The sequence below is a fragment of the Pristis pectinata genome, chromosome 9, assembly GCF_009764475.1.
Source record: "Pristis pectinata isolate sPriPec2 chromosome 9, sPriPec2.1.pri, whole genome shotgun sequence".
In the NCBI taxonomy this organism is placed as follows: domain Eukaryota; kingdom Metazoa; phylum Chordata; class Chondrichthyes; order Rhinopristiformes; family Pristidae; genus Pristis; species Pristis pectinata.
Window position 1 is genome coordinate 55,667,686 of NC_067413.1, and position 17,969 is coordinate 55,685,654.

Below are 17,969 nucleotides of genomic sequence, written 5' to 3' on the forward strand. Positions count from 1 at the left end.
GGTGGTGGTTGAAGGTTGTTTCTTGGAATGGAGACTGGTCACAAGTGATGTGCTGCAAGGTTCAGTGTTAGGGCCCTTGTTATTTTTTAATTTATGCAAGTGATTTGGCTGTGTATGCTCAAGGCTTGATTCAGTAGGTTTGATGATGACACGAAATTAGGAGGTGCTGACAGTGAAGAAGGTTATCATGGATTATAGGGGGATCTTGATCAGTTAGGGAAGTGGGCTGAGGAACAGCAAATGGATTTCAATACAGATAAGTGTGAGGTGATGCATTTTGGAAAGTCAAGCCAGCATAGCACTTAACATTGAATGGTAGGGGACTGGGAAGTGTAATGGAACAGAGGGACCTAGGAGCACAAGTGCATAGTTCATTGAAAGCAGTGTCACAGGTAGACAGGGTGGTGAAAAAGGGGCATGCTGGCCTTCATCAGGGCATTGGGTATAGGAGTTGGGACATAATGTTGCAGTTGCATAAGTCGTTGGTAAGGCTGCACTTGGAGAACTGTGTATAATATTGGTCACCCTGTTATAGAAAGATGTGGGTTAAACTGGAAAGCTTTATGAAATGTTGCCAGAACTAAAGAGCCTGAGTTATTGAGAGAGGTTGGCCAGGTTGGGTCTTTATTTCGTGGAACATAGGAGAGTGAGGTGTGACCTTATAGAAGTGTTTAAAATTGTGAGTGGCATAGATAAGGTGGATGGTAACAATCTTTTCCCCAGGGTAGGGGAGTCTAAAACTAGGGGGCATAGATTTGGGGTGAGAGGGGAAAGATTTAAAAAGGGACTTGAGGGCCAACTTTTCCATGCAGAGGGTGGTGAGTATATGGAATGAACTGCCAGAGAAAGTGGTTTGGGCAGTATCATTTAAGAAGCACTAGGGTAGGTACGTGGAGGGGTGGGGCCGGGACGGATGTGGGCTGAATGAAGGAAATTGGGACTAGTTCAGTGGACACTGGTGTGTGCATGGACCGCTTGGGCCAAAGGGACTGTATTCCTGCTATATTACTCTATGACTCTGTCTGCTGGTGCCTCTGGAGTTGAAGTTGAACCAACAACCTTCTGATCTGGGCACAAGGCTCACAATACCTGATGTCTTTTGGAGCCTGAAAGCAACTCCAGTTTTACTATGCAATTAACTCAGTTTTTTTAAGGTGTTAGGTTATGTAAAATGAGTTTAGTTAACCCATGCTCCTTTACAAGGCAAAAGGAACCTGATAAGAAGCTGACTTGAACAACAGTATATTTGTTATTCCTGTTTACCTATCTTAACCCACAAAAATCAAAATATTACTTGTATTAAGCTATAGCAGAATTATAAAAACAATGCTCTGCTATCTGTTGGTTGTGACATTTTCTCAGAATGTGAACAGGTTCGAAGCCTGAAGTGCTGGAATGTTTGGCTGGATATTTGGCTTATCTTAAAGCTTGTGATGTTTAGACAGAATTAATGGCTATGATGCTATCAGTTTGGTTGCCTTCCAAATTGTTGCACATTTATCTAACAGCTGAACATTTGCCCATAATTTATATTTGTAGGCGTCATTATGTGATGAGGGGCTTCACAGCCGTGATTGGAGATATAACTCAAGAACTGTAAGTTTCCTCTGAGTGCATGACACCTTTAAAAGAAATGGATTACTTAGACAGTGGCACAGTTTTTAAAATCATGGCTTTTTCCACAGCCAGCTGGAAGCAGCTTTTCTTCCCAAGCAAAATCATTGCGTAATAGCCCATGGGTAAGAACAGTGTCTGAGCATGTTGAATAGTTTCCAGTTTATGCATTGTCAATGATTAAACCAATAACCCAAGAATAAGGTGTTGCAACAGAAAACTACTCCACTATAGATATAAATACAGCCAATGATAGCAATTGTACTGTCTTAAGCTACTTCATTGAGTTGACCTTTAATGTTTTGAGAAGATACAATTAGCAGTAGGAGCAGGAAGAGCCCTAACAGCCTCTTGAGTATGTTTTGCCATTCAATAGGATCATATATATTTCACTACTACATCTGCTTTCACATTCAATTTTAATTTCACTTTCACTTAATACCTTATGGAGACCAAAATCTAGTACTTCAATTTGAGTAGCCTGTGTGGGACCTCATTGAAAGCCTTCCAAAAATGCAAATGCACTACATGGAACTTCAAACATGATTTTCTTTTCAGAAATCCACTTAATTTATTTTATTGTCTTGATATTATATCCTTTATTATAGATTGCATCATTTCTCAACTACCAATGCTAACCCTTCCTTCTTTCTTAAATAATGCGGCCACGTTTGCTATTGATTGTGAAAGTGGATAAAGTAGAGGATCAGCCACTATCTTGATCTCTTGGTTGTCCAGTGTTTTTGGGAGTGGATTTTTGTGTCCTCTGTCTAGACAGACCAAATTTTAGTTTCATTCTGCTGCTATTTCCATACTTGATAAATTCTTCTTGTTCTATCTTTAGGAGACCCTAATTTGCTCCCGCTAGTCTTTGCTATTACATGTACAGAAGCTCCAATAGTTTTAAATATTTCAAGCTAGTTTCTTGTCAATTCTGTTTTCTCTTTATTCATCAATTTCTTGGCATTCTTTGTTGAAGTTTAAAACCTCTCAATCCTCAGACTTACTGCTGTGTCTGTCAGCTTTATAAGCCTTTTCCTTAGTCACTTAAAATTAAATGTAGTATTAAATCTAAGTTTACTTTTTTTTGCTGTGTCTTTGCACCTTCAAAGAATGTGCATTTGTTACAAGCCCTGTACTATAGCAGCAGAAGGAGCTGATCACCTCACAAACTAGCCAGTCCCCTAACCTTTTGACCATTCACCTGCCCATTTATTGAAGAGTCTATGGTTCCCACATTGGCCTCATTAGCCCCCTCCAAACCCACAAGACAGCAGTGGAAGTTACTCCTTGATCCCAAGGAAGTAACTAAGAAGATGTGAACAAATTGGGCTGAAGGGCCTGTTTCCATGCTTGAATTCTGATTCTAAGAAGATTTCTTCAAACACTGACAATTGTTTGCCCACCCTTAAACTGTTTACTGTAGTTGCCCCTTCCACAAATTGCCCCTCAAACTTAAATTTATTTCGTTTAGATTGAGCTGGATGACTTTCAAATTTAATATAAGACTTTCATAGCATGGTCACTCTTTTACTAAGAACCACTCTATGGAACACGATCAATTAAACCTTTCTTGTTGCACAGTACTAGATCTAAAATTGCCTGTTCCTTGGTCAGTTCCTCAACATATTGATCCATCATAGAAAATGGAACATAGAATAGTAGAGCACAGGAACATGTCTGCTCCGACCATGATGTCAGTCTAACTAATCCCATCTGCCTGCATTTGGTCTGTATCTCTGTTCCCTTTCACGTATCTGTCTGAATGCCCCAACGTTGCTATCGTATCTGCTTCTACCATCTCCCCTGGTAGTGTGTTCCAGGTAGCTACTACTACTCCGTGAAAAAACAAAATTGCCTCACCTTGAACCTATATACTCTAATATTTGACATTTCCACCCTTGGGAAAACTACTCTTATGATCTATCATATCTGTGCCTCTCATAATTTTGTATACTTGAATCACATCGCCTCTCAGCTTCCGATGCTCCAGAGAAAACAATCCAAGATTGTCCAACCTCTCCTTATAGCTCATACTCTCTAACTTAGGCAACATACCGGTAAACTACTTCACTGTCACCAAAGCTTCCACATTCTTCAGGTAGTGACATGATCAGAACTGCACACAATATTACCATACAAGTGATCTGAATGAAGACATAGATGGTCTGATTAGTAAGTTTGCAGATGATGCAAAAATTATAGAGTTGTGGATTGTGATGAAGTTTGTCAAAGGATACAGATCAGTTGGATATAAATCATTTGGAAATTTTGGCAGAGAAATGGCAGATGGAATTTAATCTGGACAAAGATGAGGTATTGCACTTTGGGAGGTCAAATGTAAGAGGAAGGTATGCAGTAAATGGTAGGACCCTTGGGAGCTTTGCTGTATAGAGGGATCTTGGGATGCATGGCCATTGAGTGAAAATCAATCTGCGCTGTCATAAAGTAGACAACAGCAGAACCAAGGAGCGTACAATAGGCGCTTTATTATTTAACGATAGTGGGAATGAAGGATACAGAGAGAGTAAACAGTGTAACCGTGCTCTGTACTGATCCCCACTCAAAGATTTACATGTTCGTGTCCCTCCTTTTATACTTAATTTAAAGATGCCTACGTGCAGAGTTGCACATACTTGGGCAGTTCCTTACAGCAAACTTTAGCAAAACAAGATATGACTTAAGCACTTCTTTGTTTCACCCAAGCACCTGCACATCTTGCAGTCACAGTTATAGTCACACCATGGTTGAAGCAATAACAGCTGTACATTATTAACCCTTACTTTTCCAGTTACTTCTACATTTGCGCTTTAAAAGTGGCAACACAAGTGGATAGAGTGGTGAAGAAGGTGTACAGTACATTTTCCTTTGGTTGAGGCATGATGGAGGGAAAAGGGAGGTTGGGCATGGGATGAAAGTTTGCGAGGATAGAGGAGGTTGTGTTAGTTATTGAGGAGAGTGGTGAATATGAGCGATTTGAATGGGTGGTCAATAGTGAGCAATATCAGCCAGTTTGAAGACCAATGGAAAGATAGAAGCGGGAGAAAGATGTATTTTGAAGCTCAAGCTTGGAGATACATTTGAAGTGTTGGAAGGTATAACCATATGGGAGCTTTATTAGCAATATGTCTCTCCCCTCAGCCAGTTTTCTACAAAGCTTCAGATGTGGATGAAATAATTTCTGCTAAGTTCTTGAATAGCCAGAGACTTGTTCACAAGTGAACAGTTATTCTGGTGAAAGATGCAGAGATGAATGGCAGCTGAATACTTGAATAATCCAGGTGGTTATATCTTCAGCCACTGCTACAGAATTCCCTCTTTAGGTATGAGCTTTAGGTTGGCTGGACTCTTGGACTTGCCAAGATTCACCCTCTCTATGTTAAGGTTTCCCATTGCTTTCTTCCATTGTAAGGTGCAACTCATTTTTGAATATTAAGCTTGTATTATATCTAAATACATGTAGTTGATCCATACCTTTTTGACTCTAAGGTAGGAGTTTTCTTCAGTGCCTCTTCAGGTCTTGATCTCTGTATTTTCTTTCTGTGCATAAGGACTTTATCCACATTTAATAATAGTCACTGTGACTCCTTAAATTTTTTTAAGTAAGTTTGTGGAAAGATGTTCAATGTATTTCATCCACTGGTAGTGGCACTGCTTTTCCTTGGAATTTAATGACTTAAGGAACTGCATTTTAACCATTTATAATTATTTAACATAGAACAGGAACAGGTGTTTCATGCCAACCATGATGCCAAATTATACTAAACCTGAATGCTTCCACATGATTCAAATCCCTCCATTCCTTGCATGTTCATGTAACTGTATAATTGCCTTTTAAATGCCATGAATGTGTCTGCTTCAATCACCACCCCTGGTAGCACATTCTGAGCACCTACCACTCTTTGTAAACAAAAAACTTTGCACATTTCCTTTAATATTTTCCCCCTCTCTGGTATTTGACATTTCTAACCTGGGAAAAAGACTTGACAATCTACCCTAACTATGCCTCTCATAATTTTGTATTCTTTGTCACCCCTCAGCCTCTGATGTTCCAGAGAAAACAATTTAAGTTTGTCCAACCACTCCTTATAGCTCATATCTCTAATCCAGGCAACATCCTGGTAATGTTCTTCTGTACCCTCTCCAAAGCCTCCACATCCTTTCTATAATGGGGTGACCATAACTGCACACAAAGCAGCCTAACCAAAATTTTATATAGCTGCAACATAGCTTCCATATCTTGTAATCAATGACCTGACCGATGAAAGCAAGCACCCCATACACCACCTTTACCACCCAATCTTCTGGTGTTGCCACTTTCAGGGAGCTATGGACTTGGACCCCCAAGATCCCTATGTATATCAGTGCTCCTGAGGATCCTGCCATTTACTGTATTCTTTCTCCTTGCATTTGACCTCCCAAAGTGCAACATCTCACACTTTCCTGCATTATACTCCATCTGCCATTTCTCCGATCATATCTGCAACTGATCTATATCCTGCTGTATCTTTTGACAACCTTCCTGAGTATCCAAAACTCCAACAATTTTTGTGTTGTCTTCAGACTTACTAATCAGTCCATCCACATTTTCATCCAAGTCTCTATATATAATGTACATATTTTTTTTTCACCACTGGTCACAGACCTTCAGTCAGAATGACACCCCTCCACCACCTCCTACGTTCCAGGGGGAAAAAAGTCCTAGCCTATCCAGTCTCTCATTATAACCAAAGCCCCTTCTACTTGCCCCCCCCCCCCAACTCCCAGACCTGTTAACATCCTCCTAGATCTTTTTTGCACCCTCTCCATTTCCATAGCAGGGCAACCAGAACTGCACACAGTACTCTATATGTGGCCTTGTACAGCTGTAACATGATGTCCCAACTCCTGTACACAATATTCTGACTCATGATGCAGTTTGTAAGACATATCTGCCCTGCACAATGCCATGCTGACTATCCCAAATATGCCCATGCTTTTTCAAAGGTGAGTAAATCCTATCCCTTGCATATATTTGCTTTTCTGACTGAATTTACAACATCTCTCATCATCCAAGGTTACTGAACCTTGCCATCCTTGTCCCTCCTCCTTACTGGAACATCTGGGTCTTGAATCCTGATCATCTGGTCTTTAACCAATTCCCATGTGCCAGATGTGGCCTTGCCCAAGAACAAATGCTCCCAATCTACTCTTCTTAGCTCCTGCCTAATAATGTTGTATTTTATCTTCCCCCAATGTAGTGATTTCAGCTGAGGTTCTTACTTTATTCATACTATCCTAAAACTTAAGGATTATTTCTTGAATAATGTAAATTTGTTATATTTTCGATTAAAATTAGTTATCCTAGAAAATCACCGTACAGTCGAAACATCTGAACATTTAACTGGTCATTTGGAACCTTGGAGTATTTTTAAATTCAAGTCTTTTATCTCATTTGCACAATCCTGTGAAAAACTACATTTTTAAAAGGAGCCCTGTTAAGATGCTTTTTGAAACTGGACCATGTGTAATGAATTGATATAACTGTCATTAAGACTTGTTTCATATTTTATTTACCTGAACTGTTCATAGAATTCAGATGACGAAACATTGAGCACCGTGTCCCAAGATAGTTTCAGCCGGGAGCGTTATGATAGTATGGTGAGCTATTTCCCTGCATGTGGAAGTGTGTTGTGTTTTTTGAGTGTTTGGTGATAAGTGGTGATGTCTGATTTTGCTAAACACTATGGCTGGTAAGGGTTGTTGCTTCAACCAAAGTAATCGTGGATGAAGCATATACAGTGGCATGCAAAAGTTTGGGCACCCCTGGTCAAAATTTCTGTTACTGTGAATAGCTAAGCGAGTAAAAGATGACCTGATTTCCAAAAGGCATAAAGTTAAAGATGACACATTTCTTTAATATTTTAAGCAAGGTTACTTTTTTTATTTCCACCTTTTACAGTTTCAAAATAACAAAAAAGGGAAAAGGGCCTGAAGCAAAAGTTTGGGCACCCTGCATGGTCAGTACTTAGTAACACCCCCTTCAGCAAGTATCACAGCTTGTAAACGCTTCTGCAGCCAGCTAAGAGTCTTTCAATTCTTGTTTGAGAGATTTTTGCCCATTCTTCCTTGCAAAAGGCTTCTAGGTCTGTGAGATTCTTGGGCCGTCTTGCATGCAGTGCTCTTTTGAGGCCTATCCACAGATTTTCAATGATGTTTAGGTCAGGGGACTGTGAGGACCATGGCAAAACCTTCAACTTGTGCCTCTTGAGGTAGTCCATTGTGGATTTTGAGGTGTGTTTAGGATAGTTAACCTGTTGTAGAAGCCATCCTCTTTTCATCTTCAGCTTTTTTTGTACAGACGGTGTGATGTTTGCTTCCAGAATTTGCTGGTATTTAATTGAATTCATTCTTCCCTCTACCAGTGAAATGTTCCCCGTGCCACTGGCTGCAACATAAGCCCAAAGCATGATTGATCCACCCCGTGCTTAACAGTTGGAGAGGTGTTCTTTTCATGAAATTCTGCACCCTTTTTTCTCCAAACATACCTTTGCTCATTGCAGCCAAAAAGTTCTAATTTAACTTCATCAGCTCACAGGACTTGTTTACAAAATGCATCAGGCTTATTTAGATGTTCCTTTGTAAACTTCTGATGCTGAATTCTGTGGTGAGGACGCAGGGAAGTTTGGAGAAAAAAGGTGCAGAATTTCATGAAAAGAACACCATTTTGCTTCGGGCCCTTTTCCTTTTTTGTTATTTTGAAACTGTAAAAGATGGAAATAAAAAGTAATCTTGCTTAAGATATTAAAGAAATGTGTCATCTTTAACTTTATGCCTTTTGGAAATCAGGTCATCTTGTACTCGCTTAGCTATTCACAGTAACAGAAATTTTGACCAGGGGTGCCCAAACTTTTGCATGCCGCTGTATTATTGCTTTTAAGATGGTAATTCATTTTAATCTCATTGTTTCAAAGCTGTACATGATAGAAAAGTAAAAAGAGCAGAAAATGCTGCTGAAGCTTTGCAGCATCTGTAAACAGATAAGGCAGTTTAAGTTTTGCATAAAACTCAATCAGAAGGTAAAAACTAAAAGATAAGCAAGCCTTCTGCTAGGAAAGCAGAAGAAATAGTTAATGGATACAATACAGCAATTAAGCGGGTTAAATCATCTGCTTCTTAAAGAAAGCATGATATTTTCAGATGTTCTAATCTAAATGAAGTCAAAAACATAAAAAGGTGAAAATGGCTCAGTGAGAGACCTGTTTTAATGCCTAGAAAATTCTGAGTACGGTTTTCAAATAAAACTGAAATTGGAGATTTAAAAGTTGAAAGAGAACTGCAAACTTTAGTTTTAAGTTTATGCTACTGTATGGTCCCATTATAGTTCACAAATTTCCCCCCCCCCCCCCCCCGTCTAGCTATTTATTTATTTATTTTGTGGTTTATATTGATTATAGTCTTTGTACTGCTGCTGCAAAACAACAAATTTCATGACGTATAAATCTGTTTCTGATTCTGCCTTGCATTTGTTTAATTGACCATTTCAACACTCAACAAACATCTCTGAAGAAAATGACCAAATGATATTAAAACTGCATTGTTTTTGAAATTGTACATTAAATATTTACAATTTTACTTTCAATCAGTTCTGCCATTTTTATGTTTACCAATTCTTTCAAGTGAGTTTAAAATTTAAAATGTTGTTATGTACTTAATGTACTTACTTTATTAAGTTAACCTGTTAACGGATGCTTCATGAAATTCCAATTCCAAAAATCTGAAAGTGTGGCTGATGCAGTGTAGTTCAGAGACGAACGGAGGACATTTAGCACAGAATTCTATTGGGCAGGGTCATGTAGTAATATTCATGGCAATTGTGTTGTAACCACCCATGCTGAAGGAAACTAAAAGAGATTAGAAAAAGTCAATGACGGTAGGTCATGATTAATCCTTTTCTAAAAGTAGAGGCAGAAAGTTAATATTGCTGATGTGTTCGCAGTTCATTATAATTGTCCAAGTGCAAAATATACTAACTGTAACTATGAGACTGTCAACAATGTAGCAATAGTGAACATCCTGGACATTTCAATACGAAAGAAAGAACTTGCATTTCATAGCACCTTTCAGGACCTCTGACTAAAGCATTAATAGCCAGTAAAGTATTTTAAATGTTCTCCCACTAGGTAGGTACAAATAACTATTTAAAATTTATAAGGTTGCACAAACAGTTCATTGGCAGGGTTTCAACCCGAAATGTCGACAATTTCTTTCCTCCCGCAGATGCTGCATGACCTGCTGAGTTCCTCCAGAACGTTGTTGCTCATTGGCAGATTATCAAATAATCTATTTTATTGGTAGCCTGTCTTTTTTGTATTCATCTGAGAGAACATAAAGTTATCGAAAAGACAGTTGGTTAGAATTTGTTTTGCATGTGAAAAATGGACACTAAAGGGAACAATATGGCATGTAATGTGTCTGCCAACAAACTCCTGCATGTATATTACAGTATGATTGCCTGCCATTTCATGGCATACCCAGCAGTTGCCCAAAGTGCACATCTGGAATAGGCTGAGGGCTTCTTGGCATCTGAGTGCAGCATGTGTCAGAGGCAGAGCAATCAAACTCATTCACAAGTGCGATGTATAGGTTTTGTTTGTGGCTGGGTGCATGTATTAAAAGTATTTTCACCATTATATGGAACTGCCAACTGACCATTGCTGAGTACCCCATGCATTTTTCTTAAAAAAAAGCTACTAGATTATCAGTCATCACATGACAATTTGTGTGAATAGCAGAAAATGGCCAAGAGATTGCAATGCAACTGCAATGATGCTTTGAGTTTGACTCGCCCTGAATGAAATATTCTTCACATTACTCTGATATCCAAACATGATTACCAAAGCTGACATTGCCATGAATCTGTAAATTATATGCACCGTGATGACCTTGATATTGTTTTATATACTCCATTACTTATTCCTCTTAACTTTTCCTCTTCCTCTGCAGTCTTCTGATTTTTCTGATCAGAGTGGATCAACAGCTGCCTATTTTAGCCGTTCAAGTCGCAGGGGAAGTTTGATCTCCGACTTTGATGATGTTACTGTCCCAGATCTTTTTAGTGTGAGTGAGCACATCTGTGCTGTGTGGTTTGGAGCTGAGTTTTAGAGGTGACCAGTCCCTGTGTAGCATTGATTTATGTCTCGTGACTTGGCAGTTTATAATACCCAAAAATATTTGAACTTGATTTTCTGTGTTCTCTGAAGTAATGATCTTTTTTGTTTTTGAAAAAAAAATGTGATGAGGCTCTCTTTTAAAACTGCATGCTTGTGCGTATTAATTTAAACCAAGAATAAATAAATATTGCATATAAATAATTTGTTCAACTTTGTTTTTAATAATATTGGAAAGGTTTAAAAGAAAACTGTGGCCATTATCGTGTCTTACTATGTGGCCAATAAATGACATTTTGTATTCATGTTTATTAGTGTTATGTTGGTTGAATGATCACTGACTAACCTTTGTCAGTTTTGGCTGAACTGTGTAGGAATGGTCTTACTGGTTTTCGAAAGTGTTATTTTAATTTTATTGCAGTGATTTGAGATTATATGTGTATATCAACTTGGGTGCACAAAGGATTTTGTAGGTTTGTAAGGTTTTTCCTGCAGTGATTTTCCCCTTGACAGGTCACAACAGGGTTCCGTTCTGGTGATCTGTTCGTAATCCGAACAGTTTGCAAGTTGGAAATGTGGCTGTGAATTGAGGTCCCAGGTGGGAGAAGATGCCTGAAGCTCTGCAGCAGCTGGCAAATCCTTACTGCCAGTCTCCCAAACTCTCATTCATATGTACTGGCTGTACTGTACATAAGTAGGGTGTTCTGGGGAGAGAACGTAAGCTTGGGAGAACCTGTCCTTTGAATATTTTGTTTGTTTGCTTGCATGACTCACTGCAGGCGGTTTTCTTCATACCCAATCTGTATATTAAAACTGATTTATACTGGCTTTTGGCACAGGTAACATGTTCAGCTGTTTTTAAGTAAGTATGTTTAAGTAAGTAAGTATGTACAGCCCACCCTCAGTCCAGGGATATCTCAGTAATAGGTCCTGATGTGTCTGTCACTCCACTCAGTCACTGGACTTTATTAATCATGAGATAGGAAGCCCCATTCATCTGAATAGATATTTGTGATGTGGTGGTTGTGAAGAAAAATGTGTTATCATTTTTATCTTGATTGTTTTAATTAGTTGTTTCTGATTAATATTTTCTACTTCTAAATTATTTAAAACAAACCTAATAATTTTGTCTCTGATTGTCAGAAGCATTTGATAACTATTAAAGACTGTAGAGTTAGACAATTAAGACTGGCCACAGCACTTCCTATCAAAGAATATCAGTGTAATCTCTGGATGAATGGGTAATGTCAGAGCAGTGTGGAAACCAAGCCCCATTTGCTGCTGAAACTGATTCAGAATGGGCCTGCTCATCCTTACAAGACTGTTACATGTGTGGTAGATCATATGTTTGCCAGAGCACTGCAAATCGGGGAGACCCTTCAGGATTATGGTGAGTGTGGAGTGTTACTTACAGCAGAAGGGTAAAGAGGGACCAAAAAAGATTTGTGGCAGTTAAGGTAAAGGAACATGCCATGTCATTTCATCAATATATATTTAAGAGCAAGTGGGAACTTGGGGAAAAATGGTGCCATTAGGGACCAAAGGGGCAATCTGTGATTAGGGCCAAAAGGTGTGGGCAAGGTCTTAAATGAATGAAGGAGAAATGTCTTCCTCTTTCATTGAGCAGAAAGACATAGTGGTTGGAGATTTTCTTGAGCACATTAAGATCAAAAGGGAGGGGATTATAGATGTATTAGCAGGCACAAAGGTGGATCGTTCCCCATGACTTGATGAGATGTATCCCAGGCTAGTATGGGAGACAGGACAAGGGATTGCTGGAGCCCTGACAGAGATATCTAAATCTTTGGCCACAGGTGACATTCTGGATGACTGCAAGACAGCAAAAGTGGTATCTTTATTCAAGAAGGATAGCAGGAATAATAGGCCAGTGAGTCTAATGTAGTGGAGAAATTATTGGAAAAATTCCTAAGGGACAGGATTAATCTACACTTGGAAAGGCAGGGATTGCTCAGAGATGGTCAGCATGGATTTGTTGATGACAGTTCTCGTCTGACTACTTTAATTGCATTTTTTGAAGAGGTAACTAAGTATATTGATAAAGGCAGTGTAGTTGATGTGATTTATATGGATTTCAATAATTCCTTTGACAAGATCTAACGTGGAAGGCTGGTCCAAAAGATTGGAGTCAGTGGGATCCAAGGTAAGTTGGCAAATGGGATCCAAAATTGGCTCGTTAATAGGAGATTTGTAAAGGGTTGCTGTTGTGATTGGAAGCTTGTGACCAATGGTGTACCATAGGGATTGGTGCTGGGAACCTTAATGTTTGTGATATACAATAATGACTTGGATGTGAATGCAGGAGTTATGATTAGTAAGTTTCTATAAGGCACAAGTTGGTGGTGGTGTTGGTAGTGAGGAGGGTGGTCTTAGGCCACAGAATAATATTGATCAGCTGGTAGGTTGTGAATGGTAATGTACGATGGAATTTAATTATGATTAGTGTGAGGTGTTGCATCTTGAGAGTCTAATCAGGGTAAGGATATAGACCATGAATGGTAGGGTCTTGGTGGGTACTGAGGCAAAAAGGGACCTACAGGTTCAAAAATCACTGAAGGTGGCAGCAATGGTAGATAGGATGGTGAAGAAGGCATATGGGATGCTTGCTTATATTAGCCAGAGCTAGTCCATGTTCTAAGTTCGTCTGCCTGACCCGTTAAACCTCGTGCATTAATATAAATGCAGTTTAATGGAGTATTCTTTTCCCTCCCCTTGCTATCCTAATTACTGAACTTACTTTGACTGTTACTGCTTTTATCCCATGACTTGCTCCTTCCCACCGCCCCCACCCCCCCCCCCCCCCCCATCCCCCTGCTGCCAGTCTAGTTTAAATCCTCCTGTATAGCACTAACATATTTCCTTGCAGGGATATTGGTCCCTCTCTAGTTCAATTGCAACCAATCCCTCTTGTACGGGTTGCCTCTACCCTAGAAGAGATCCCAGTGGTCCAAGAGCCTGAATCCCTGCCCCTTGCACCAGCTCCTCAGCCACGAATTCATCTGGCCTATCTTTCTATTTCTGACCTCTCTAGCACATGGCACCAGGAGTAATTTGGAGATCACTACCCTCGAGGTTCTGCTTCCTAACTTCTTACTTAACTCCCTATACTCATTCTGCAGGGACTTCTGCAGGGGAGACACGGTAGTGTAGTGGTTAGTACCAGAGAACCATACAGGCCCTTCAGCCCACCATGTTGTGCCATCCATCAAACCACCCTCACACTATCTAACCCTTTCCTCCCACATATCGCTCTATCTCACATTCCTCCGTGTGCCTATCCAACAAACTCCTGAACCTGTCCAATGTATCTGCCTCCACCACCACCCCAGGCAGTGCATTCCATGCACCAACCACTCTCTGGGTGAAAAATCTCCCCCGAACCTCCCACCCATAACCTTAAAGCCATGCCCTCTCGTCTTGAGCATTGGTGCCCTGGGAAGGAGGCGCTGACTGTCTACTCTATCTATTCCTCTCAATATTTTATATACCTCTATCATGTCTCCTCTCATCCTCCTCCTTTCCAGTGAATAAAGCCCTAGCACCTTAAGCCTCTCCTCATATTCAATACTCTCTAATCCAGGCAGCATCCTGGTAAATCTCCTCTGCACCCTCTCCAACACCTCCACATCCTTCCTATAATGCGGCGACCAAAACTGAACACAGTACTCTAAGTGTGGTCTAACTAGAGTTTTGTAAAGCTGCATCATCACTTCGCGGCTCTTAAACTCAATCCCACGATTTATGAAAGCTAACATTCCATAGGCCTTCTTAATTGCTCTATCCACCTGTGAGGCAACTTTCAGTGAAATGTGAATATGAACCCCCATATCCCTCTGCTCCTCTACACTGCCAAGTACCTTGCCATTTACCTTGTACTCTGCCCTGGAGTTTGTCCTTCCAAAGTGTACCACCTCACACTTCTCCGGATTGAACTCCATCTGCCACTTGTCAGCCCAGCTCTGCATCCTATCAATATCCTTCTGTAAGCTCCGACAGCCCTCTACACTATCCACAACACCGCCAATCTTAGTGTCGTCTGCAATCTTACTAACCCAGCCTTCCACCCCCTCATCTAAGTCATCTATAAATATCACAAAAAGTAGAGGTCCCAGAACCGATCCCTGCGGAACACCATTAGTCACTGCCCTCCAATCCAAGGGCACTCCTTCCACCACAACCCTCTGCTTTCTACAGGCAAGCCAATTCCTAATCCACACAGCCAAGCTTCCCTGGATCCCTTGGCCTCTGACCCTCTGAAGAAGCCTACCATGAGGAACTTTATCAAACGCCTTATTAAAATCCATATAGACCACATCCACCGCACTACCCTCATCAATCTTCCTCGTCATCTCCTCAAAGAACTCTATCAGGCTTGTGAGGCAAGATCTTCCCTTCACAAAGCCATGCTGGCTGTCCCTAATCAGTCCAATGATTCTCCAGGTGTTCATAGATCCTATCCCTTAGAATCCTTTCTAACAGCTTACCCACCACAGACGTAAGGCTCACCGGTCTGTAATTCCCTGGACTATCCCTACTACCTTTTTTGAACAAGGGGACAACATTTGCCACCCTCCAATCCTCTGGCACCATCCTCGTGGACAACAAGGACTCAAAGATCCTTACCAGCGGTTCAACAATCTCCTCCCTCGCCTCTCGAAGCAGCCTGGGGAAAATCCCGTCAGGCCCCGGAGATTTATCTGTCTTGATATTATTTAACAACTTCAACACATCCTCTCTTGATATCTACAACCTCGAGAACATTACCCTTACCAGCACTCCCTTCTGCGTCATCAAGACCCCTCTCCTCGGTGAATATCGAAGAGAAGTATTCATTGAGAACTCTTCCCACTTTCACCGCCTCCAGGCACATTCTCCCATCTTTGTCTTTAATCGGACCTACCCTTACCCTAGCCATCCTCCTACCCTTCACGTACTTGAAAAAGGCCTTGGGATTTTCCTTAACCCTACTAGCCAACGCCTTTTCATGTCCTCTTCTAGCTCTCCTCAGCCCTTTAAGTTCCTTCCTTGCTACTCTATATTCCTCACGGGCCCTGTCTGAACCTTGCTGCTTATACCTTATGTATGCTACCTTCTTGTCCCTAACTAGTTGTTCCACCTCTCTCGTCACCCACGGCTCCTTCACCCTGCCATTCCTTCTCTGCCTCACCGGGACATACTTATCCCTAACATCCTGCATAAGATCCTGAACATCGACCACATCTCCATGGTACATTTCCCTTCAAAAAGGACACTCCCAAGTTCTCTCCTTATAGCCTCATAGTTCACCCTTCCTCAATTAAATATCATCTTGTCCTCTCTGTACCTGTCCCTGTCCATGACAATCTTAAAGGTTATGGAGCAATGGTCACTATCCCCCAAATGCTCACCCACCAATAGATCCTTCACCTGTCCCGGTTCATTTCCTAAAACTAGATCTAGCATGGCATTCCCTCTAGTTGGCCTGTCGACATACTGCGTCAGGAATCCCTCCTGGACACATTTAACAAATTCCGTCCCATCTAAACCTTTGGCACTAAGCAGGTTCCAGTCTATATTTGGGAAGTTGAAGTCTCCCATTATAACAACCCTGTTATTTTTGCTTCTCTCCAAACACTGCCTGCCAATCTGCTCCTCTATATCTCTACTGCTACTGGGGGGCCTATAGAATACTCCTAGTAGAGTAACTGCTCCTTTCTTGTTCCTTACTTCCACCCATACGGACTCTAGAGATGATCCTTCTACAACATCCATCCTTTCCACAGCCGTAACAGTGTCCCTGACCAGTATCACCACCCCTCCTCCTCTTCTCCCCCCTTCCCTATCCCTTTTAAAACACCGAAAACCAGGAATATTCAATATCCACTCCTGCCCTGAGGTCAGCCATGTCTCAGTAATAGCCACAATATCACAGTCCCCCATACCTATCCAAGCTCTCAGTTCATCTCCCTTATTCCTGACACTTCTTGCATTTAAGTAAACACACTTCAGTCCATCTACCTTATTACTTTTATAGCCTGTATTCTGCTTCTCCTTCCCCAAAACCTCTCTACCTGTTTGATCTAACTTTTCCCCATCCCCTTCTTCCTCTGACCTACTCCTCCGGTTCCCTTCCCCCTCACAAACTAGTTTAAACCCTCCCGAACCACTCTGGCAAACCTAGCTGCAAGGATATTGGACCCCTTCTGGTTCAGATGTAACCCGTCCTCTCTGTACAGGTCCCACCTTCCCGAGAAGAGATCCCAATGATCCAGAAATCTAAAACCCTCCCTCCTGCACCAACTTCTCAGCCACGCATTTATCTACCACCTCCTCCTGTTCCTGTCTTCACTATTGCATGGCACCGCAGCAATCCCGAGATTGCTACCCTTGAGGTCCTGTTCCTCAGTCTTCTGCCTAGCTCCTGAACTCGCTCTTCAGGACCTCATCCCCCTTCTTAGCTATGTCGTTGGTGCCAACATGGACCACAACTTCTGGCTGCTCTCCCTCTCGCTCAAGAATCCTGTGGACCCGATCAGTGACATCCCGGACCCTGGCACCTGGGAGGTAACATACCATCCGGGATTCATGCTCCCTGCCACAGAACCTCCTATCTGTTTCCCTGACTATCGAGTCCCCTATCACTACTGCATGCCTCTTTCCCACCCTTCCTTTCTGAGCAGCAGTACCAGTCCCAGTGCCAGAGGCCTGGTTACTGCAGCTAGGCCCCTGCAGGTCATCCCCCTCAACAGCCTTCAAGGCGGAAAACCTGTTACTGAGGAGAACAGCCTCCAGGGTTCCCTGCTCTGTCTGCCTGACTTAGTGTAACGCTATTACAGCACCAGGGACCCGGGTTCAATTCTGGCTGTAAGGAATTTGTACATTCTCCCTGTGTCTGCATGGGTTTTCTCCAGGTGCTCGTGTTAGGAAGATGTGGGCATGCTATATTGGCGCCAGAAGCGTGGCGACACTTGTGGGCTGCCCGCAGAACACTTTGCGCAAAAGATGCATTTCACTGTGCGTTTCGATGTGACTAATGAAAGATGCCTTGCCTTGCCTTGCCTTGTGATTGATTCTATGACTTGGAACTATATCTACTTACCTTCATCCTCAACGGGTCTATATCCTGAAGCTCCCAACCTAAAAGTCCAACTGTTAAAACCACATGTTGTAATATCATGATACTCATAATGAATGTCAAGGTTATCTTGC

The 17,969-nt window shown here is 41.5% G+C and overlaps 1 protein-coding gene across 1 annotated transcript in view; it reads left to right on the top strand.

The window, feature by feature from the left end:
* The window catches only part of LOC127574522 (leucine-rich repeat flightless-interacting protein 2-like), a 200,185-nt gene that overhangs the window by 96,853 nt on the left and 85,363 nt on the right, over nucleotides 1-17,969 (top strand). The window contains 1 exon segment of the mRNA XM_052023564.1: nucleotides 4,119-4,156. Coding sequence (XP_051879524.1) covers nucleotides 4,119-4,156 — 38 coding nt within the window.